Source organism: Mustela nivalis (genome assembly GCF_964662115.1).
Source record: "Mustela nivalis genome assembly, chromosome: 14".
In the NCBI taxonomy this organism is placed as follows: domain Eukaryota; kingdom Metazoa; phylum Chordata; class Mammalia; order Carnivora; family Mustelidae; genus Mustela; species Mustela nivalis.
This window is the reverse complement of record NC_139033.1, coordinates 6,861,709-6,884,824: the sequence shown is the minus strand read 5'-3', so window position 1 is coordinate 6,884,824 and position 23,116 is coordinate 6,861,709. Positions and strand designations below refer to the sequence as shown.

The 23,116-nt window shown below is 56.3% G+C and overlaps 2 protein-coding genes and 1 long non-coding RNA gene across 3 annotated transcripts in view; 1 reads left to right on the top strand and 2 right to left on the bottom strand.

Moving 5' to 3' along the window:
* The window catches only part of FBXW8 (F-box and WD repeat domain containing 8), a 126,638-nt gene extending 118,035 nt beyond the window's left edge, over positions 1-8,603 (top strand). The window contains exons 9-11 of the mRNA XM_082699777.1: positions 3,377-3,550; positions 5,229-5,339; positions 5,880-8,603. Of these exons, the coding sequence (XP_082555903.1) occupies positions 3,377-3,550; positions 5,229-5,339; positions 5,880-6,009 (415 nt within the window). The 3' untranslated portion in view covers positions 6,010-8,603. The remainder of the gene's footprint in view (positions 1-3,376; positions 3,551-5,228; positions 5,340-5,879) is intronic.
* On the bottom strand, positions 1,316-3,472 carry LOC309848332. Its single transcript, XR_014302964.1, has 3 exons — positions 3,337-3,472; positions 2,982-3,061; positions 1,316-2,189 (listed from the first exon to the last, which is right to left on the bottom strand). It is a non-coding gene; the product is annotated as an uncharacterized lncRNA (long non-coding RNA).
* A 4,211-nt stretch (positions 8,604-12,814) lies between the features above and the next one.
* Positions 12,815-23,116, bottom strand: part of TESC (tescalcin) — a 48,576-nt gene continuing 38,274 nt past the window's right edge. Inside the window, exons 4-8 of the mRNA XM_082699806.1 lie at positions 20,658-20,797; positions 18,736-18,797; positions 18,526-18,633; positions 15,102-15,149; positions 12,815-13,088 (exon numbers count right to left, since the gene is read on the bottom strand). Coding sequence (XP_082555932.1) covers positions 13,011-13,088; positions 15,102-15,149; positions 18,526-18,633; positions 18,736-18,797; positions 20,658-20,797 — 436 coding nt within the window. The 3' untranslated portion in view covers positions 12,815-13,010. The remainder of the gene's footprint in view (positions 13,089-15,101; positions 15,150-18,525; positions 18,634-18,735; positions 18,798-20,657; positions 20,798-23,116) is intronic.

The following is a 23,116-nucleotide window of genomic DNA, read 5'->3' as shown; positions in this document are numbered from 1 at the left end:
TACTAAAAACAGTGCTATAACTAATGGTCTTAAATGCCCATGTGTGTATTTGTAGACATATGTTAGATACAGTGTAGATAAATTCCTAGAACCGAAGCTGCTAGGTCAGAAGGCAAGTGTATTGTTCGTTGGCTTATTGCCAGATCCTGCCCCACAGGGTGTGCTCAGAGGTGTACCCAAGGCTCCCCTGCCTGCCCAAGGCTTCCCAGCCTGGAGGGTCTCACAGAGTTTACTACCAAACTTGACCTTTGTCAGGTAGGTAGGTACAGTTGGATACCACCTGTAATTTTAGTTCATAATTTCTCTCATTACCAGTGAACATCTCACACATGTTTAAAAGCCATTAGTATCTTCCCATGAACTATTTTTTCTTAGCTTTTCTCCTATTGTAATATTGGGTTGCCAGTCTTTACTTTCAATTTGAAGGACTTTTTTTAAACAAGAAATTAGCCAGTTCTCTGTTGCAAACATTTCCACCAGTTTATGGTTTGCCTTGATTTTGATTTTTTATTTTCCCTTTTGACTTCTGAGGTTTTTTTTGTTTAGAAGGGCTTTCTCTATTCTGAATATTCTTTTTTTTAATTTTTTTAAAGATTTAATTTATTTATTTGACACACAGAGGAAGATCACAAGTAGGCAGAGAGGCAGGCAGAGAGAGAGGAGGAAGCAGGTTCCCTGCCAAGCAGAGAGCCTGATGTGGGTCTTGATCCCAGGTCCCTGGGAGCATGACCTGAGCTGAAGGCAGAGGCTTAAACCCACTGAGCCACCAGGGTACCCCAATTCTGAATATTCTTGTAGCTAATTATATTTAACTCTTTGAGATATCTAGAATTTAAGAGCTCCAAGCTGAGAAATTTTATTATAGGGTATTGTCTTTAATTGCTTTTATAAGTGGCATTTTTTTCTTTGAGTACATGTTTTAAAACTAGTGGTTGTTTGTACCTAAGATAGCTATTGATTTTGACATATTAATTTCATTTGATCTGAGTTATTACTGAGTTATCTTCGACTGTCATCTCTAATAAACTTGTCCACTTCTCATTTTTTCTTGTATCTCATTGTACCTAATTTTAAAAACAATGTGAAGTATTAGTAAAAGCAGACCACTGTTTTTTAAAGCCTTCTTTAGAGGGGTGTCCGGGTGGCTAGTGAGTTAAGCCTCTGCCTTTGCCTCAGGTCATGATCTCAGGGTCCTGGGGTCGAGCCCCGCACTGGGCTCTCTGCTCAGCAGCGAACCTGATTCCCCCTCCACCCCCACCTCTCTGCCCCTTGTGATCTCTGTCAAATAAATAAATAAAATCTGAAAGAAAGAAAGAAAGAAAGAAAGAAAGAAAGAAAGAAAGGGGGTAAATCTCATCACATTTCTTTTCAGCAGTCCATGGTTTGTTGTAGTAACTTGAAGTATATTAATGGACACCCTCAAGGGGTTCTGCTGTATTTTATTCCGGTCTGAGTACTGACACTGATCTAGCACTGTTTTTGATACTCTGCTCTCATCGTCAGTTTTGGGGAGGACAGAATGTTGGCTTCACCGACAGACCTGGGCAGCTGTCCTCTGTCCTTGCTGGCTGTGGAGCAGCGTGCCTGGCCCCTGGGCTCTTCCCTCCAGGATGGGCCCATTTAGCATGTTTGCAGGACTGTTGCTCCCTTGACAGCCTTCTCGGTCTGCTCATTGTTACCTTGCTATCCTTGCGGGTCGGTTTGGGTGATTCTTATTGCTCTAGAAAGTGGTTTATTTCACTTAGGTCTTCAAATTTGGAAACTTAAGAAAATCAGCTTAAACCTGAGTGCATTATGACGCAAGAAACAGAATTACTTAAAATCTACAAAAACCAGGTCCATGTAAGTTGGATTTTTGTTTGTTTTTCCAAGGCAGTTTTACCAAATATTTGCTAAACTCTCCCCTCCGTCATTGTAAAGCTTCTGGTCCTGAAGTGCACCCTTCCTGTGTTGCCTGCACCGAGCTTTACTTTGTGATCTATTCAGGGTGCTTCCTGATTATACGTGGGTTTATCCTGCCTGTGCCCGAGACTCAGCAAGTACGTTCGGTCTCAAGCCGGCGGTCTGGTTCCACATTTGAAAATCTGTTTCATTAGTCTCTGCATGGCCTGTGTGTTCTGCCAGTATTTTGGTACATCCCTTTCTTCTAGAAAGTATCCATCCATAGGTAGCTGACTTGGGGTCTTTTTCTGTGAAGAAAACAAACAAAAATCTTTGGTATTTAAACTTGGAAGCTACACTGGGTATAGAATTTTCAGTTCAAATTTATGTTCCTTAGAAATCTAAAAACAATAGGTCTATGTGTACATGCTCAAAACTGAGTTTAGGACACAGAACGTGTTTCAGATCATCTTTTCTCACTGCCTGTCGGGACCACATTTCACAGGCTGGCATTAGGTCTGTCCAGTTCCTGTCCGGGGTGGTAGGGTCTTTTCCTTTCTGACTCACAGCGCAGAGACTGTTACATTCACCTGTACTGAAATTTTGCCACATTTAATTTTGGCTGTGTGTCTTATTTCTGGAACTGTGTTGTTATTTCTGCTGGATGAGAAATTTGTGTCATTATCTAATTTGTCCGTTTGTGGAAATTCAGCATATACTTAGGTAAAGAGTAGTTTTTAAAGAGGTTCTTAAATTCAGATTATGACAAAGCAAGTCATTGTTTTGAAACTTCAGATAAGTGGCAACCAATGTCCCCATGGTCAACCATAGACACCTCCCTTTCCAAGGCGGGGCTCGATCCTAGGACCCTGGGATCATGACCTGAGCCAAAGGCAGAGGCTTAATCCACTGAGCCACCAGGTGCCATGACACCTCCCTTTCCAAATTTCAGCAAGAGGAGTTGAGTTAAATACCAGAAAAGTGTTAATTTCCCAACCGGGTAAGGATCTGGGTTGCAAACGAGTATAGCTGGTTTATCTCCTGCCCTTAACAGAATCTTAGACTGCCAGCAGTACCACGGTGCTGGGCGCCACACTTACCTGGGACAGCTGTGCAGTCAGATGCCAGACCCAGCTCACCTTTCCTCGGAGTGGACTCGTGCTCAGGGCAGGTGTCCTTCCTGTCAAGCAGAGAAAGAGCACGGTATTTCTCTTGCAGCTATTTTGTTCCAGGGACTTTTAAGTCATTCTGTCTAGAGAGCTGCGGGCACTGTAAGTGAGCTCATTCCTTGTGCATCTGAGCTGTGCATGTGATGTGTGCCTAAAGGGAGAAAACTTCTCTGCGATATTTAGTTATTTGCGACCAAAGGGGTTTTTGTATGCTGTGTTTTCACAAGATTGTTGTGCATAGACCAGACCCCTGAGGATGACTCTGTTCCTTCGGGCTTTAGCTCACCTCCCCTTTCCCTTCTCTGCGCTCATCTTGGGCCTTCCAGGGTGAGGATCCACGACCTCCGCACTGACAAAATCGCCCTGTCGCTCTCCGCCCACCAACTGGGAGTCTCCGCGGTGCAGATGGACGACTGGAAAATCGTCAGTGGAGGCGAGGAAGGCCTGGTCTCCGTGTGGGATTACCGGATGAGCCAGAAGCTGTGGGAAGTGCACTCCAGGTAACGGGGCACTCACGGCATCCTGGAAAGTGGACTCTGAGAATAAAAGGAAGAAATCCACAGCTGCCCGGACCTGCCAATACCCATCGCCAAGTCAGGATAAGAGAAGGCAGGACAAAAGCAGGCAAGGTTAAAAGAGGGCTTGGCTGCCTCCTGGAGAGCAGCGGGAGCTAGTGCTCACTCTCTTTAGCAGCTTTTATGAGACTCGAGCCCCGGTGATGTCCACACTGCTTGACTTTGTCCAGCCCTGCCTTACTAGTCAAGCGAGGCGTGTGTAATCCCTTTTTGTGCTTTCTGTGGTGACACATGGACTTGCCACCAGGTGGTGCCAGAAGGCAACTAAAACTCCTCCGCGCTGGCATTCCCAGAACTAGCGGCCTCCCGGAGCCCCCCAGCCCCCCCCCCCCCCCCCCCGCCCCTCGTCAGGCCGCTCTCCTTGAGGCTCCTGCCCGGGGGCTGCCGCCGTCCCTCGCCCACTTCCCGGCAAGTCCGGCTGCTGCACTAGGCTGCCACTCCTGCACATCTTTTTCTCTCCCTGAAAAGCTGTGTTTCCTCCAGGGCATCATCTGGGTGAGGCTAGGATTGGGCAGGTCTTCCCCAGAATTTCCCTGTCCCAGCATTCGTTTTCCTAACTCATTTGTAAATGTACAACCAGTCTTCAACCCTAGTTTGTGGCTTGTGCCGGGCAAGGCCCCCACTTCCCCCTGGACACTGCTGGGTCTCACCTTTCAGTCTCCTGCCCAGAGCTTGTGAGCCCATTAGGTCTTCCCCTGCCCATGCACGCAGCTGGTGTGGTTCTGCTGAGCCTCTGGTCCAGCCCTGCTGAGCATGGGAGCCTCCACGGCCACCACCCACCCCCCCCCGGTTTCCTTCTGCCATCTCCAGCCAGCTCCCCTTGTCCGTCTGCCTCCCTGGCCCCTAGTGAAGTCTTCCAGCCGGTGCCCTGGACTGACAGGGCCTGACTCAGATCCCCCTGAACCTTCAGTACTCCCAAAAGAACGTTCTGTTCCAGCCAAGAAGCCTGTTACCCGCCCACCCCCTCCAGCTATCCCAGGAGCAGCCCCTGCCGATCCTGCACAGATTGTCTCCGCTCAGTCTTCCCGAAAGGCCTGGCTGATGGGCCTTTACCCAGAGCCCAGTGCCAAATCCCGTGTCTTATCTTGGGGGCTTATAACGTCTCTCATGCAAACATTCAATTCTTAGGTAGGAATCCTCCACTGAAGGCACTAGATGAGTTTTTAGAATGAACAAAAGTCTTTGCTACATTAATTTCTAGCCATTGTTGCAAAACACTGCAGCCTGACAGCACTGCAGCTGTGGTAGCTCTCTCAAGCTTAGGAGGAGAGGGGCTTTTAGAACTCAGCCCCGCACCCTGCAGCTGGGGAGCCTGGCTTGGAGAACTTACCCAAGGCCAGCCAGCCAGAAATGGGGCTGTTCTCTGCCATATGTGGCTAACCTCCTCGATGTGCGAAACACCGTGCTGCAGGGTAGTCTGCTGGGGGTACAGAGGGCGGGGGTAAGGCAAGGCAAGACTCTGCCCCTCTGGGGGCCCAGGTTTGTCCTCTGGCATAAGCTTGGCAGAGACTTCTAGCATCTCTTCTGCACAGCTTCTAAACGTGGGAGATGCCCCGTTTCAGAGCATTTCCCTTTCCCACGGCTCACTCCCGTCCTGTTTCAGGCACCCCGTCCGTCACCTGTCCTTCAACAGCCACAGCCTCATCACGGCCAACGTGCCCTACGAGAGGGTGGTGCGCAACACAGACCTGGACAACTTCACCACTCACAGGAGGTCAGCGGGCTGGGGCTGCAGGGGTTCAGGGCGGACCATCGTAGTTCCACTCTGGGAGGAGGATCCTGCCTGGGTCCTCTCTCAGGCACGACTACTCTCACAGCAACTTCGAGCCCACGTGGCCGTGCGGCAGCGCATGTGTTGTGAGGCCTCCCCCGGGATAGCGCATGGCGTGGGGCACCCAGGGGCCGGGGTGGGAGCACCCACCACTGCTGTGGCTGAACTCCCAGTGCAGGTGGCCAAGGCCCGGCCTCGTGCTCAGTCTGGACCCCGGAGCCCCCCACCCAGCTGGGTCTTTCGGGACGTGTCCTGGCCTTCCCTGACGCTGACGCTTTCCACCTACCACCCCACCGCTGGCCTCCCCGCACGCCGTCCCCTCCTCCTGACTTGTCTCGAGTCCAGGGATTCTGAGTGTCCGACGGCCCGTGGGCCGGAGAGCCCCGGGTGTTACCAGAAGCACGGGCCCGGGTGGGGTGCACGCCTGGGGTGGGGGCTGGCAGCGCCGTGCTAACGCGCTCGCTCTCCGTGTGCTTCCTCTAGACACCGCGGGCTGATCCACGCCTACGAGTTTGCCGTGGACCAGCTGGCCTTCCAGAGCACGCTGCCCATCTGCCGAGCAGCGGACACCGTGCCGGGCTACAACTATGACCTTGCGCTCGCCTTTCCCTAGGACCGTGTTTAGGGGAGCACCTCGTCGGGGAGTGGGGGGAAATGGGAAGAACCAAAGTGGATGAATTAAAAAAACTACCGAGGAGCTCTGCACCAGGTGCACTGGTCTAACCCACAGGTTCCTCAACTGCCTCTGCTTTCCTCCGCGGCCTCTTTGCTTCTCTGGAGCTGCCTTTGGAAAGCTGGAGGTGGTCAGGGGCTGTGGCATTGACTGTTTTCTCTCCCTGACACTGTGCCTCTGAGTGCCACCCACTGTCCCTCCTCCTCCTGCATCTGCTGCCTGCTGCACGACTCTGGTCACCCTGTTTCCAGCCGGGACCCTCTCCCCTGGCTACAGTGTGGGTCCCCCCACTGCCGTCTGTGCATTACCATGCAGGGTTCTGCTTCAGCGTGCAAGCCCTTTCCTCTTGGGGGGCCTGGGGTGTGGGCTCGGAGATCACGGGCTCACTCCGGGGGGGTCCTTCATACCACCACCCCGTGTAAACCTAGGCGAGCAGTTACTGTCTTTATAGTTTTTACCACAATTTATATATTTATACACTTACTGCATTAAGGACTATTTACTGTCGTGTCCACAGCATGTGGTACAAAGTAGATTATTTTCTACCTATTTGTTGCATAAACAGTCACCCTCCACCTAGGATGGAGAGCTGGGGGAGAAGCCCTTCTCCTAAACCACTGGGCTAAAGCAGGGCGGCACTGAGGAGTTCCTCCAGGTGACACGTCGCTTCCCTTTCCAAAGGGTTAAGAGGGAAAACCATCGTTTTAGACTGTTTTTTTAGACTGTTCTGAGCAGCGGCCATTAATATCCCTTAAAAACACTAAAACAACTGACAAAACTACAAAAGAAAGGCCATGCTTCTAGTGAGTGATCAACAGATATAATCAGTGGGGAAAAAAATTGAAGGATTTAGAGGATTTACTTAATAGAATTTCCAAGTATAATCCAATAGAGTTTTGTGCCTTTTTAAATATCCCTAGACCATGCACAGAAAACTGCCATCTAAAAATCACAAAGGCAAGTCTCACATTCCACAAAGATACAGCCAGGCCCAAGTCAGTGACCCCCTAATGCAATAAAATGAGGTAACAAAGTGAAAAAGAAAAATGGAAAATGTGAACCCTCTGGGCCATGAAAACACTGAATAACAAAACGCCGGGGTGAGGCCAGAATGGACAAAGAGAAGTGGGGCTTGAATAGAAAGTAGATAAAGGGGTAGCTGTCACTTCAAATAGTGACCCCAAAGGAAGCAATGAAAGAAGGGTTACCAACAAATCACAAAGTTAAACCCTACGCTTACCCGTTTTACACTGGACCAGCTTTTTTGGAAAGCCAAAATAGACTTTTTCTTTTAGGGAGCAAAGGGGCAAGTGGGGAAATCCTAAGCAGACTCGCTGCTGGGCACAGAGCCCAGCCCAGGGCTCCGTCCCACAACCCCCAGAGGACACTCAACCGACTGAGCCACGCAGGCACCCCTGAACTATACAACTCTTGATACAAAAAACCACCAGGGGCTGTGAGAAACCGAAAAGGAGGTACTTAATGCACACAGATTTCCAGGGTGGGGACGTTCTGCCCACACGAATCCGAGAGAAAAACGAAGCGCTCCTACTGTACCCCAGTGTACAAAACTGGGAAATGCTGTGAGGTTTTGGAAGTATTTTCAGGTTGATATTCCATCATTACAAACCTCTGTGCAACTTAACAGGACATCGGGCCCAGAGAGTCGCACCTGGAAATCATCCCTGAGTCCCCAGAGCAACACTTGCTTTCAGCCAGCCTTCTGCTTCCTTTCAGCCAAATTACTTCCTAAATAAAGCTGGTCTGCACTTAGCAGACGAAGTATTTTATTTACTCCTGTTGTCATGTGGTGCTCTGACCCCCTCGTGACCTCACTCTGTAAGGTTTTCATCTCTCGTAGCCTTGGACCACTCGTGCGACTGGACCACTAAGACAGACACATTTTTCTTTTAAAAGGCAGGCCCTGCCGGTTCGATCCCACCACTCACTCTACAGACGCGGTCTCCTGCCCCAGCTTTGCAGCCCTGAAAGGTCATTGAAAACCCAGAAAATTTTACCAGAACTAGTCTTCAACTATTGTCATTCACAGCCAGCAGCTAGTCCGATGTAAAATGTCACAATTATAGGGGTTTTCTTTCCTCCTCAACCGGTTTATAACATCTCCCCTTAAGAGGGCACCTGAGTGACTCCGTTGGTTAAGCGTCTGCCTTCAGGTCCGGTCATGATCCCAGGGTCCTAGGGTCGAGCCAGAGCTCCTCTAGAAATCAACATTACCCAGTGATGTAAAACCTCTTGGCCCCTGTCCACCTCTTCCCCTCACCCCACCTTACCTGGCTAGTCTGAGGGTTTCTTCACAGGTTCAGAGTGAGCAGACGTATCACTTCTTTCCTTCCGTAGCTCTGCTGCTGCTCCGACTCACCCCCCTCCGTCTCCCCTAAAGAGAGAAGAAACTCCTGTGTCACTGGGTGGAGCCAGAGGGCCCAACCCCGGAGCTCTTGCGTCTTACAATGTTATCTGCCTTCTGCTTATACTTTATAAAATGTCTGTGGGTTCTAATAAATTTTTAAAATTTGGGTCTTGTTCAATTACTGGTCACCCAGCCAGGCATCCTGTGACCGACACCCCCACCACCACAGTACCCCACCCCTGGAGGGCTCAGCTGGCTGGGCAGCCTTGTTCCACGGGCCACAGTGGAGTCGAACCACCCAGAACCACCACTTCCAGGGATTCCCAGCCCAGGATCCAAGAACCCACAAAACGAGATGTGAAGTTGTACACAAGAACATTTTCTGGGAAGTCAGGTTGGCTTTCATCAGGTTCTCCGAGGGGACTGCAGACCCCTCACCCCACCCAAGAATTTCCTGCCACTTGCTTGTGCCTTTTAAGCCAAGCCATGAGCTGCCTTGTGTTCACAGTGTGTGTTCACAAGGTACTCTGGGGATGGCATCACCTTCCCCGGGAGAGAAGAACAGGTCCCTGGCTCACGATGACCCCAGGAGGAGGTCCTCCGCCCAGTACCCCACTTCAGATTAGAGGCCCCACATTCAGACAGATGGTGCTTTCCCCTCTGCATTTATGTGACAAACACCAACTTACTGCAGACGGGCTCTGGCCGCCATGGAGGAGCAATGGCTTCCCCTCGTGTGGGCACAGCCTTCGGGCAGGTCCGTGTCCATGGGCTTCAGCAGGCAGCATCTTGCCCCCCCATTCAGGGCCTCTGCTTCAGGCAGCAGCTGCGGCGTCCAGGAGCTTCTGGCCTTGGTCTGGCCGGAGCTGCCTCTACTGTGTGGTGGCGGCTTCCCTGTCGCCGGGTTCCCGCAGGCACCAGATAGGGCAGGCTTTCTACCTCCGATGCTCACTGCGGGCTTCCAGCAGTGGCCTTTCCCCGGCTTGGCGCCTAGGGAGGCAGGGAATTCTCCTGCTCCCCACAGCACCGAGAGCTGAGCCTGGCACATCTTCTCTTCCCCTGTCCACTGCCAGGACAGACGCTGCCCCATCCCCCCTGCTAAGAGAGGGGACAGAAGCTGCCACCCAGCATCTCTCTTGCCCTGACTGCTGCTCTGGGGCTGAAGATGGACGTGGCTGGTCCCTTGCTGACTTGGTTGGATGAGAGGGAGGAACCACCGGGCCAAGGTCATCTTGCTCCTGAACCCCGGCTGGCACTTGCCTCCCAATTCTGGAAGAGCCCAGAGACAAAGGCAGTGCTGATGCCCTGGGAAGTTGTGGTTCAAAAAAACAAAAAACAAAAACAAAACCTGGCTCCTTCAGCTCCTCTCTCCAAGGCCTTCCCAAGGTCACTGTGTGGGAGGACAGCTTGCAAAGCAGGTGTTTGCAAAACCCTTGCCAAGATGACTTGTATTTTTAACTCTGTCAGCCCACGGAAGTCACTGCCATTCCCGGCGTTGCGGCTTAGCAGGTGGGGGGTGGGGGCAGGGGCAGGTGCACAGGTGCCCCGCCCCCCATGAACAGAGCACAGACAATGGAATTGTGTTGTTCAAGTCCAGCAAGAGGGTGCTTGGCCAGAATTGGAAGCTGTTGTGATTGTACGTTATTCCCTTACCCAGAATTTATGTTCAGCACGGCTGTAGGATGTGTCCCCCGAGCCTCGCCTACCAGATTTCCATGACACGGCCCTTTGGGGAACCTACCAAACCGATGCAGTCACATCAAATTGCCAGATTCTTTTAACAACCAAAAGCTGAGATCCAGGAACTTCTCCTGTTGATGATGCAGCGGCAGGGGACCGGGCCCCACGTGCGACCTGAGCACTGACCCGTACGCGTGCCCTCCCCAAGCTCAATGCCCTCCAAGCACAAGCGCACTTCCTCAAATATCTGACTTAGCACTGATTTCTGCCCCTTTCCTCTGAGCTGCTGGTGTCATTCCTGATGCACAGAGGCCTGTTCAACAAGTGCTCCCGCTGACTCCCCAACCTGCCTGTTTCAGAACAAATTCCAAAACATACAACACTCCCTTCAGGTGAGTTGCCTCACCGAGCGCCCGGGGGCCAGCAGGGGGTGCTGGGCAGCCAGATAGCCCCTCCTGGGCACACTCACTGGTCCAGCAGATAACAGATGCAGTTTCTGGGTCTTACACCCTTCCTCTGCACGGACCACATGGCCCCAATGGCCGTCCCGAGACCTGTCCCCCCGTGCCTGCAGCAGCGACCTCCCTGCTAGACTGGGGGAACTTAACCTGCCCTTTCTAGAAGCCGGTCTGCTCCAACGGACAGCAACCCTGATCATTCCCCCAAAGGACCGAACAAGCAAAACCACCACCTCACACTCGTGGCTCGCTGGGAGCCGGCGGGCGGGCTCCCGGACAATGCTGCAGGCCACCCTCTGATGGAAATGGGCCCTACCCCTGCCTCAGAGCACAGCCTCGGTGACTGGGACCAACCCAGCCTTCTTTGGAGCAGCACAGACCGGGCCCATGGTGAATGACTCTCATTTTAATTAGCTGTTTAGGTAAGCTGTGTCCCTCAATGGTCTGTAGGCCCCGAGTGGTTGCTTCTCCCAAACTAAAACCCAGAGCACGGGAGCTGATGGAACATTATTTATAAAAACATTTTCCATCAGGGAGCTACCTTTGTGGAGAAACAAGACATCGCAGCACACTGGGAGAGTCCCAGAAGATGCAGGCGTACCGTGGCCGTGCCAGCCGTCCTGCAGCTCAAAGTCAAGGGGAGTCCCACCTGCTTGGGAGTGGGGGAGGGGAGAAGGCGGCCCCCCCCAGGCTGCAGGGGGCTCCCTCAGCAGAGATACTGCTGGGAGAGCTCCAGATTCCACGTACCAGGCAATCCCAGCGATGCTAGATTCTATCCCCTGGCAGCTGGGAAACCGAGGCGTGAGCGGGGCAGTTCCGAGCCGCCCACGAAGGCAGGGGCCGCAGCGAGGCCCGCTGTGTCCCGCTCCCACTCCAGGAAACTGCCTGGCTGGCTCCTTCCCAGTTCAGCGGCCCGCCAGATGGCTGGCACCTGGAGGGGAGGAAGCCGAGGCCTCTGCCGTCGCCCCCCACCTACCGCTTTGGAAATGTCAAAACACTGGCTGAGGAAGCGCTCATCCTAGCAGCAGAGTTCTGGAAGTGACTTCACACCGCCCCTGCTTCTCACAAAGGGGCCGCGCTGCCTGACAGCCGTCCACCCTGACCCGGGGGCGTGGAGGCCCGCACCCCTCAGGCCCTGGGCCCCAGGGGTAGTCCTAGGCGCCGACGACCAACGGGACACCAGCAAGGGTCTGCTCTCGCCCCCAAGGAGCTCCATGAAGACCGTTGGCCAAACCGCCGTCACCAAGGGACACCAGCCTCGCCCGTCCGCCCCGCACTCGGCCACGCGCCCCCTTCCGCCCACCTCGCTGCTCCTTTACACCTTCTCCCTTGTAGGACGACGGGAAGCTTGTCCTCAGCACTCTAGTCACTGCCGTCCACACAAACAGCCCCGGAAAGAGGTCAAGGAAACGGGCTGACCTGAGTGCCTCCCGGAAGGGCAAGCCAGGGCCTGGCGGGCCCAGGACCGGGACCGCGTGGGGTGCCCTCCTGAACCCCAATGCCCAGGTCAGAGATGAAGCACACAGGAAAACAAAGCGATGGGAACGCAGAAGGCCAACAGCCGCGGTTGTCCATCACCAGAACCTTCTCGGGAGGCTAGAAAGGAACCTCCCAGCGAGTCTGGATGGAAGGAACCGAGCAAGGAGGCCTAGAACACCACTAGCGGCAAGTGACCACAGTGACAACAGCCACTCTAAGCACCAACTCCGAGCATTCAGCCCAAGCCTGGCCCTGCTGACCCGCCGGCCACAGCCACCAACCAGATGGACAACCTCCACTTCCCTGCCCCCAGCATAACCCCTCCCCCTCCCCCCACATGACAGGTGACTCTGGAGCTGTCAGAGCCCCTCCCCTGGGACACTCACCTGGCCTGCTGCCACCACCACTGGGGGCAGCCCCATGCTGGGCCCAGGAGGGTGTCAGCAGCCAGGCCTCAAGTCCAGCACTCCTGGTAGCATGGCGGGCTCGGGCGTGTCACCACGGGTTCCCCTCGTCCTCTCCTCCCGCCCGGACACTCGGTCACAACCCGAGTCGCAGCCACCACAGAGCAGGGAGCAGCCTGCCTCCCCCGACTACCAGCACTTGTGCGGCAAAAAGAGGGAACCCTTCACCCAAATAAAATCAGAGAAGGCGAGGGAAAACCTCCTCTCTGCCAGACCAGCCTTTGGAAATTAGCCGCTGCCTGCTCACGTTCAGCCTCGTGCCACCAAGTGGCCGTGGGGACCAGACAGGAGCCACGTTCATTAACAAACCAACCGTTTCCTTTTTTATTAGAGATAAAAACAGCCGAGGTCCCAGGTACCACACCCTCGGGAAAACAAGACAGCGGAGGAGTGGGGGCTATTTACACAAGCCGTGGCGGAAGGAACCGGGCGGCCTCGGGTCCCACGGGAGGCTGTGGGCACAGCCGGCTTCGGGGGGCGGGGGCAGGCGGGTCAGTGGCAGAGGGCGATGGTTTCCATGTTAAGGAAGCGCACGTGCATCTTGGTCTCGATGTCTATCCCCTGCCAGATCTGCAACGGACAGAGCAGCATGAGCACGTGTCGCCGCCAGGGCCCGGGTCCCCCGCCCGGGGCCCCCCCTGCCCGCCCCGCCACCAGGGCAGGTGAAAACCAGAGGGTTGCTCTCAAGATTGTGAGCTAACCGACAAAGAGAAACTTCCATCTGCCTTTCTGTGGGTTAATTTGGCTCTGACATGTGGATCCTTTCGGATAATTGTCACAGCAAGTTATTATTAAGTACGGAATCCGAGCTTTTAGCTCCGAGGCATTTCAATCCCACCCACCCCACTTTAGGCTCCACGATTTTCATGCAAATTCCTTAACCCCACTAAACCTCCTCTTCATCAGTACAATGCCGGGACCCCCACCTGCGCTGCCCACGTAAGTCACGCAACGCTGGGGGCTCAGAGGCAATCATCCGCGGGAACGTTCTGGAAGCTGTTAAGCACTGTGCAGCTGCCAAATTTTATTAAGCCACCTTCCTTCGTTAAAAGGTCACAGCAATTTGGTCTTTATAACTTCCCAGGGATAGGTCACCCGGTTCTACGGAGGCAAGCTTTTCCCTGGGAAGGGTCATCTCTGCCCACAGATGTCCACTGCCACATACCTACCTGGTCCTGGTTCTGCCGTTACAGTCCATCCTGGCCAGGGCTCCGGGGGACCCCTCGGCCACCCGAGCCCATCTGCCACACTACAGACCCAGCCTACCCCCCACTCTCAGGACTGCACTTGCCAGCTCCTTGGCCCTCGGAAGCCACACATCAAAAAAGGGCTGGATGCGGTGGGCGTGACTGGTCCCCCTGCTCGTGTGAGAGGTGCAAGGCTGACACTTGCAGCATTCCCGGAGACGGTCACCAGGCTGTAGGCAGGCGGCAGTCAGAGCCCTGTCGGCACCCGGGTTGCAGGGAGGCCTGGCTGCCCATCTGGCCACTGTCACACACCCATGCCCCAGCAGCTTTGTGGTCTCCTGCACCTGTTCTGGGTCTGGCGAGCATGCAGAGCGATCAGACCTGGCTCCCTGGGAACAGCTCCAGGCCTCGCTCCCAGCCAAGCTAGCTGGGCACCCAGGGTGCTTCCTGCTAAATGCCGAGTGGCAATAGGGGCACTGGTGAGGCTCGGGGGAGTGGAAGGGCCAGCTGATCGGGAAAGGCCTCCATGGTGGGGGGCGGGCATGGAGAGCAGCGGGGGCATGGGGGTGGCAGACAGGCGAAGCCTTCTGGGGCAGAACCTGCCCAGCCCATGTGTGCAAGGAAAGGACGCTGCACACCTGGGCCCAGAAGCTTGTGTCGCCTGCCGCCGCCTCTGCAGGGCGCGCTGCTGCTGGCCAGCTGAGCTGTGCAGCCTGGGAGGAGCACTCATCTGAGCTGCCCTTGGGCTCCATGGGGCTGTGACCACCCACGTCCTGGCCTGGCTCCAGGCCCGGGCCCAACCCTTCCCTCGGGCTGGCCAGTGGCTGGCACAGTACCCTGGGCCAGAGCCTCGGGTCCTGTTCCCTGACTTCCTGTCCTTCCTCAAATTCCAGAACGACCCCCTGTCAGGGTACTCAGAGCCAGGCAGAGGACGGAGCAAGCTCATCTCCCTCCGCTGGGTCTGTACCCATCAGAGCAGTGACGGGTCCTGCTTCTCGAGCTCGGAGCACAGCTGTGACAGCAGAGGCTGGGTATCCCGCCATGGGGGCTGGGGGGGTGGGCAGCTATATCCAAGGCACCTTCTCCGAGGCACAGGAGAACGGCACATGGTGTGCTTCTGAGAAAAGCTAGTTCTCATACAGGCACAGAACACTCCAGCAGCAAGGCTTCTGACAAAGGGGGCCGGGGACTCGTCGGGGAGAGACAGGTGTGGCTGGAGCCCTTCTGGTCTCCTCAGGAGCCCCGACCGCAGGTGAAGAGGACTCTCCCCATAAAATCAAGTAAAGCCCGTGCTTTAAAGGTCACGCCCAGGCATGACCCCTTTCCGCAGAGGAGCGGGTCTCCTCCTGACCAGCGGGCACCCCCTCGAGCCCCACCGCTCCTCCTAGACACCCACCTTCAGGAAGTCGTCGAAGGTGATCCCCTCATACACCTGGTCAGGCTCCTGGGGACAGAGCACATGCAGCGTGAGCGGCTTCCACCAGGAGATCCCCCCCAGGACACAGATGCTGGGGCCCCTTTAATCAAGAGAAGAGGGCGTTTCTCCGGACTGCTGCCTCCAGCTTGAGGCATCACCCTGAACTCCGAGGTCCCCTTCATTGGCATAACAACATGACAGAAGCAGGGTGCAGGCTAACTGGGGACCTACCCGAGCCCACCAGGGGAGACCCGGTGGATGAGGGTATCAAGAAGGCGGGGGGGGCAGAGAGGCATGGACTCCCCTCCCCTCAGTGACCAATGGACATGCCTCCTGCCATTTCCCGGTCCTGCCCCACTGCACCCGCACTGACCCTGTGAGCTCACAGACCACTGGGGCGGGGGGGTGGGGGGAGGGCTGATTTCTGCAGCCCAACCCTTGCGCCCAGTGAGTCACCGCGATAAGGGTCACCTGCGGGGCCTCTCCCCCAGCCAGTCATGGTCAGTGCCAGTCTCCATGTGCGTCTGTCCCACTCTGGGCACACACGGACCTCATGAGGCCAGAGGTGGGGCTCCTGCCCCTTCTGCTATCTCAGGCTCTGGCACAGCCAAGCCTCCCCAAACCTCACCCCTGCCTGCAGCACCCTTTGTGCCAGGGACCGCCCGGCCGCCATCTGTGTCCATCCTCAGGAGACCAGCTAAATAAATCCTGGGCATCTGTGCTGTTGAGTACTAAACAGCCACTAAGAAGGAGTCGATCTTTACGAGCACATACAGAAAAGGCTCCAAGATACAGAGTGGGAAAAACCAAGCAGAAAGACGGCGGCAGGTCTGTGAACCCAGGCCAGTCTGGTCCCCTACTGCTAACCAGACACCGTCTGCCACCGTCCGGCCCGTCCGGCCTGGGGAGGTGGGGAGGTCAGCACAGAGAGGAGAAGCGGTCTGTTCAATTGCATTTTGTGTAAATCAGAAATAAAAGATAGACACGTCCATGTTGGTGTATGTTGGGAAACAAACCCCACGAGGGTGGTTCCCCGGAGGGAGAAGGGCACAGAGAGCGTACGCCTCTCCGGCGTCGTCCTGATGTCTGTCTAAGCAAACAGCAGGCGCCCTGAGCGCCTGCCACAGGGTCCTGTCCTTGCTCCCATTTTACAGAGAAGACTACTGAGGCACATGAAGCCAGGCCCCCCGTCCAACTGGGAGGCTCCAAGAGCCTGGCTGGAAACCACAAAGGGTGAGGAACCCGAACCCTTGTTTTTCATACAAAAAATTTATCTATGTGCACTTCCAAGTTTTATAAATGCGACCAGTTCTCAAACGCCGGGGCCGACCCCCCCAGGACTCCCTGCTCTTCCTGCCCAGGTGCACGGGGAGTGGTGGCGACCCTGGAAACCCGGGTGGCAGTCGAGGAGAGCTAATGAGAAAGAAGTTTCCAGAGCCCTAGCTGCAGGGCACCGGCAGAGGGAGGGCAGGGGAAGCCCCGAGTGGAGACCCCAGCCTAGCAGCCCCCACGCCCCCAAGCCACAGGAGCTTCCAGAGAGAGCATTCTGGAAAGCCAGCACGGCTCCAGTCAATGGCTGGCTCAGGAAGGCAAGGAACACAGCTGATGGAGCTTCGGTCCGGGGTGGGCAGCGCGGGCAGTGGGGCAGTGGCCGCCTGTGTGCAACCCAGCCGCGTGGCCCAGCCCGGCCCTGCACCCAGATATGAGCGCACACGGCTCATCCGTGTAACCGGCCAACATCTGCAGGAGAGAATGTTTGAAAAGCACCCAAATGACCCGTAAATCAAGAAAGGCGCTCAGGATGCACCCCCAGGGAGCAGGCCTGGGCTCGGAGATGCCCCCGCTTCTGAGGTTGTGTGAATTTTATGCAGAGCCGCAGCTGCCAGCTGCCGTGCGAGTTTACTACGGCAAATTAAGAAAACGGTCACCAATGGAAACTGGAGTGGGACAGGGAGCCGTTTAAAGGAGGAGAGTGTAATTAAATCAAATGGGAGTTTGGCTCAACGACATGGCAGGGGATCCCTGCGCGCCCCACTGAGGTCACCAGCCCTCTCTGCTGCAGTTAATTTGCTGAGTGGGGTCGTTTCACTGAAGCCAGAAGCCTGCCCGCCCCGGGTCTGAGAAGCAGACAGAGAAAACGCAGCCCAGTACTGTGACCGAAGCCCCTGCCCCTGGGAACAGGCCCGGGCCTGCCAGGCCCCTCGACGGTGGGCGTGGGGCACAGAGAGCAGGCTCCGGCAGAAAGACGCCCCTCCACTCAGGACAGGGATGTGTCTGGGGCCACGTAACACACTGGTGTGAAGAGCTGACGGCCTCCGCGGGACCAGCCAAAACCCTCAGCAAAGTCACAGAGATGGTCAAGTACCTGCCTTCGGGGTCCCTGGGGCTCAAAGCCACCGTGTCAGGGGCTAGCCGGGCTACAGCCAGCCCTCCAAGAGCGAGTCCACCAGGCATAGTAAAGAGGGCTGCCCCCAAATTCCAGAATGTTCTTTATGTCCTCAGGCTAACGTGAGACCACAAATCTATGGAATGATGTGTGCACAGGCCGTGCAGCCACCCACGGGGACGGGAAAGTCGGGGGTGTCTGGCCTGCCTGGGGCATAGCTGCAGATGCCTCCACGTGCCCAAGCTCCCAGCACGTGCATGACGGTCGCCCCGCTCAGTCGCCCTGTCCCGTCTATGTCAGTGCCCCTCTAGTTAATGATCCTTCACTGGGGACCATCCTGTTTGCCCACCAGGGACATTTGGCCATGTCTGCAGATGTTCTTAGTTGTCACAACTGGGAGGGAGGGCCTGGCATCCGGTGGGTGGAGGCCAGGGACGCGGCTGAACAGGACGGTCCCCCCACTGACGGCTGTCCCGCCCCACGTGTCACCAGAGCCAGGTGATGCGGCCCTGCTCTAACCGGCCCGACACAGTCCTGAGAGACGCCCCAGCCGCTCGACACCAGCACGACCCCAACAAGCCTCCAGGGGTCCCCAGCACCCGTGCAGAGACCCCGATTCTCAGCCCTGTGGCCAGCCCTCGGCCGCACGGGACGCCTCCGTGGCCACACCCGCCTCTGGCCCCCACATCTCTTCTGGGGCCGGCGGAGGGCTCCCCTCCACAGGTGCCAGCCCTGAGGCCGAGTCTCGTTGACACACATCCCCACTCCCAGCTCCACGCCGGGGCGCCAGATGAAGGACCCCAGAGAAGAACCCCTGCTGACCCCGCCCATCTCAAGGCCGGGAATCCCCTCCAGCCACTGGTAGATGAACAACGGTCTGATGAGCTGATGGCTCAGGCTTGCGGGGAGGTGACAGTGCTGGGGGTCTCCCCGCGGGGCCTTCCAGAAGCCAGCTGGGCAAGGCAGGGCAGAGGCTGGTCGGGGAGAGGGGCTCGGGGGTTCCGGGACACGGCTCACCATCTGCCCCACGCACACGCTGGCTGCCTCCATCATGGCCCCGTCGGCGATGGAGCGGGCCGACTCCTTCTCGATGTGTGGGTTCCCGGACAGCAGCTCCTCCACCACCTGCCGGGCGAGGCAGACACACGGTGACCTCGGGGCTCCGTCCGGGCCGCGGGCGGGGAGGGGCCAGGAGCCCTGGCCTGCGGGCCGAGGAGCATACTTTACATTTCGATACTCTTCCAGGGTGATGCGGCCGTCGCTGTCCGAGTCATACATGTGGAACAGAACTGGAGGCGGCAGTGGAGAGAGAGAAAGGGGGTCTCGGTCAGACGAGCAGGGAGGGGAGGTCCACGTGCCCCTGCTTCCCCAACCCTCCCGCTCGGAAACATACCTCAAAATGAGCAAAAGACATCCACAACGACCCCCATGTGGCCACCGCAGGGATCAAGGACAAAGGCCCAGACTGCCTATTTCCTGCTGGGTGACCCTGGACAAGTGACCTAACTTCTCTGAGCCTCAGCTTTCCCATCTGTCAAATGGGAAGAGCAACAACAGCACCTACTTCAAGGTGTTGCCCAGACTCCGGGAGCCCCAGAGCTGGCGGGTCAGGACCAGCGAGCGATCCCTGCACACGCTGAGCACAAGCTAATGGACAGACAGATCGACGTTATTTCAAAGTCTCATTCCTTGCGGCGCTGGCTGGCTTGGTCACAAGAGCGTGGGACTCTTGCTCTTGGGGTGGTAAGTTTGAACCCCACATTGTGTAGAGAGATTACTTAAAAATAAGATTTGGAGGGGTGCCTGGGTGGCTCAGTCGTTGGGCATCTGCCTTTGGCTTGGGTCATGGTCCCGGGGTCCTGAGGTCGAGCCCCGCATCAGGCTTCCTGCTCTGCAGGAGACCTGCTTCTCCCTCTCCCACTTCCCCCCTGCTTGTGTTCCCTCTCTTGCTGTGTCTCTGTCAAATAAATAAAATCTTTTTAAAAAAAATTATTTTTTTTAAATCATCATTCCTCAAAGACCCAAGCAGGCAGCTATCATTGGCGGGTCATGGGCTACACTGCCGATACCCCGGCCCCTGGCTGGTCTAAGCCTGCCCCGTGGGCACAGGCTGGGACACCAGAACCTCCTCTCCTCTCGTTAGTCCATTTTGTGTCATTTGCTTTGTGCCTCTATGCACCTGACCGCCCAGCAGAGGCCGGGAGCCAAGGGAGAGGCAAGCCCCTCAGCCCCACCAGCTCAGCCTGCAGCTCCCCAAGTCCCTGCGCTGGCATTGATCTGGCACCGACTGGACAGCCCGAGCAACATGCAGCAAACATCTTCACGTCTCATCTGCACGTGACCCCATGAAGCGAGGCTGCCCTGAGCCCATTTCACAGACTGTACTCTGCAAGCTCAGAGAAGTTAATGGGCTTGCCTACGGCTGCCCTGTTAAGGAAAGGGAAACCAGGGCCCCCACGACCTCTGACCTGGCCTTCAGAGCAGGTGGGACACTGGGCCGACACCGGGCTTCCCTACTGGTCCAGAGCACCAGAGGCGGGGCACTTGGGGGCCCCCAGCCCTGGCGGTTCCCACCAGCCCTCACGTACGCATTCCAGAGCTAAATACGGCCGAGTCCCCATGTTTACTTGTTTCCGCTAACAGGGCTGAGATTCGGATGGCCTTCAGCAGGGGGTCAGGAGTCCTGGGAAAGTCCAGACGGGGGAGGGACACATGACACAGGCCACCCCAGGACCCCATGCTGCTGGCCAGCCTGATCACAACCAAGCAGGCTCCGGAGCCCAGGGCCTAGGCAGTGCCCTTAGCACCTGGGTGAGCTCCCTGAGCCTCAGAACCCGCGTGTGTTCACCATCAGCGTCCCCTGTCCCGGTTCAGGGTGACATGGCTGCTTGACGGAAGGGCCCAGGTCTGTCTGAACCAAGGGCCTTGCTCTTTCCACGGCCCCCGAGAGCCTCAGCCACCATGGCCCAACCTAGGGGAGAAACACTGCCTCGGGGCCTCTGTGGGTGTCGTCAACGGAGACTGAGCACCGGAAGGATGCCGGCAGGCGTCCCCTGGCCCTCCCCTCCACACTCGCCTCCCCCCACCCCCTGCCGGCTGCAGGGGTGCGGCGGGACCTGCGAGACACAGCCCGCCCCATGCGCACGCACATCTCAGCTTCTCCTTGCGGCACAGCTGCACCTGCTCCTCGTCCATGGTGGTGTCGATGGGCCGGAAGTAGGACATGACGGTCAGGAAATCCTCGAAGTTGATCTCGTCGGCCAGGCCGCTGGGCCCCTTGCGCAGGTTCCTACGGGAGCCGAGAAGGGCACAGGGGCAGCGTGTGAACCCAGGTCCTGTCCCTTCACCTGCGGGGCCTCAGAGAACACGGCCCTTCTGGGCCCATGCATCGCCCTCTTCGCCTTGGGTTCCATTTCCCAGCAACCTGCTTACAGGGGTGCCAGGGGTGGGGGGTGGAGGGGTGATCCGGAGGTCTGGCCCAAGCCCGGTGCTGCCCTCCCAGAGCTCAGCACAGGGGGCTGGTGAAGGCTGGGGTGGGCACTCACATGTGGGGAAACCAAGGCACCGAGCAATCCGGTAACTCCCGGAGCCACCTCTCCTGACCCTTCCCTTCAGATCCGAAGCTGGCAAACCGCTGTGTGCGGGCCAGCCCTGCCTGCCACCTGTGTTTGTCCAGTCCACGCATGAAGGAGAGGCTTCAGATTTTTAAATGGTTGACAAAATTGGGGAAACCCCAAATAATAGACTCTCGTGGCAAAATTTCATAAAAATTACAGGAAATGCAAATGTCAAGGTCTCTAAATAAAGTTTTATTGGCACACAGCCACGGCCATCCAGTTACTCCGCGTCTGTGGCTGTTTTCAGGCCACCGCAGAGCCGAGCCGTGAGACAGACGCTGCCTGCGTGGCCCACGAAGCCTGAAATACTGACTCTGTGGCCTTTATAGAAGAAGCTGGCCGACTCCTGCTTGCTCTCGGCTGCTCGCAGCTCCAGTAGCAATGGGCTCGGCAGCGTTGAGTCATTGGTTTACAGCCAAGGCACAAAGTTTACCGATAACTTCAGATCTTTTAATAAGTCAAGATAGGCTCGAGGTTGTCCCAGCGACGTGCATCTCAGAAGGTGCTGGGAGGGGCCCTTTTCATTCCTCATAAAGATGCCCAGTTTTTTGTTTTTTTTTTTTTAAGATTTTATTTATTTATTTGACAGGCAGAGATCACACGTAGGCAGAGAGGCAGGCAGAGCGAGAGGGGAGGAAGCAGGCTCCCTGCTGAGCAGAGAGCCCAGTGTGGGACTCGATCCCAGGACCCTGAGATCATGACCTGAGCCGAAGGCAGAGGCTTTAACCCCCTGAGCCACCCAGGCACCACACAAAGATGCCCAGTTTAGAGCAATCTTTCTCATCCTGAACTTTCTGACGATCCTGTAAGGAACGGAGCCCTTGGAGGTGGGGAAGGGCTCACGCCACCCTCCAAGGTGGCTCCTCTGTCCACAGTCCGGGTGCGCAAGGGTCTTAGGAAGCCAGGCTGACCCTGGTCTGTCTTGAGAGGAAAACCCTGTCTCTGGACCCCACTCCAAAGTCCTCCCCTCACCCCCTCGGAACTTCCAGGACAGGAAGCAAAGGATGTGGGGACGCCTGGGTGGCTCAGTCGGTTAAATATCTACTTTTGGCTCAAGTTCGGAGACTGAGCACGCCTTGGGCTCCCTGCTCGGGGGGAGCCTGCTTCTCCCTCTGCCTGCTGCTCCCCCTGCTTGTGCATTTTGCTCTCTTTCACACAAATAAAGAAATAAAATCTTGAAAAAAAAAAAAAAGTGGAGGATGGAGAAGGGTATACAGGCTCTTGGCCGCAGGCCCCCAGGGCCAGCCCTTCCTCAATCGTGCCCTCTTCACAGATTCCCACGCTCCTGCCCCCCTCACCCACCTGCTACCCTCCCCAGGACCAGAGGGAGCTTTGCAAACATGCAAACTGGACCCTATTTCTTCCCTGCTTCAAGCCCTCCAGAGGCTTCAAATCTCAGTTGCTAAGTCCCAATCCCTCCCCCTGCTCCCCTGGGCCCCAGAAGGCGGGTGTTGGTCTCACCATCCACCCCAGTCCAGCCCCAGAGAACCCCTCCTGCCACACTCTGCAGGGGTCTCCCCAGGTTTGGTTCGACGTCCACCTTCTGGACACTCAACATTCCCCCACCAACTAACGTCCCTGCCCCTCCCTCCGATGGCTGTCCTAACTTCCGACCCTCCAAGTAAGGGGGGTGTCTCTCCCCCCTCTGACTGGCTGCCCTGAATCCAGTGGCTGCCTTCATGGGCCCTACCTTCCTGTCTCCTAGCCAGACAGAGGCCACAGCTCCAGCCCCACGCCCACACCCTGTGCCCTTGGCAGAGGCCACCACTCACAGGCGACAGCCCAGCAGATACCTGAAGGCCACCCCGCGAGCCAACAGCACAGCTCCTGCAGCCGCGCCCCATTCCCAGGGGTGACGGATGAAAGCCAAGCTCAACCCAAGGTCAGATTTGTTTTAATAAATAATTACATACAGTCAAAGGCACAGATTTTGCATTTGAACAGGTGCACCTGCACAACCCACGCCCCAGTCAGGACCCAGAACATTTTCC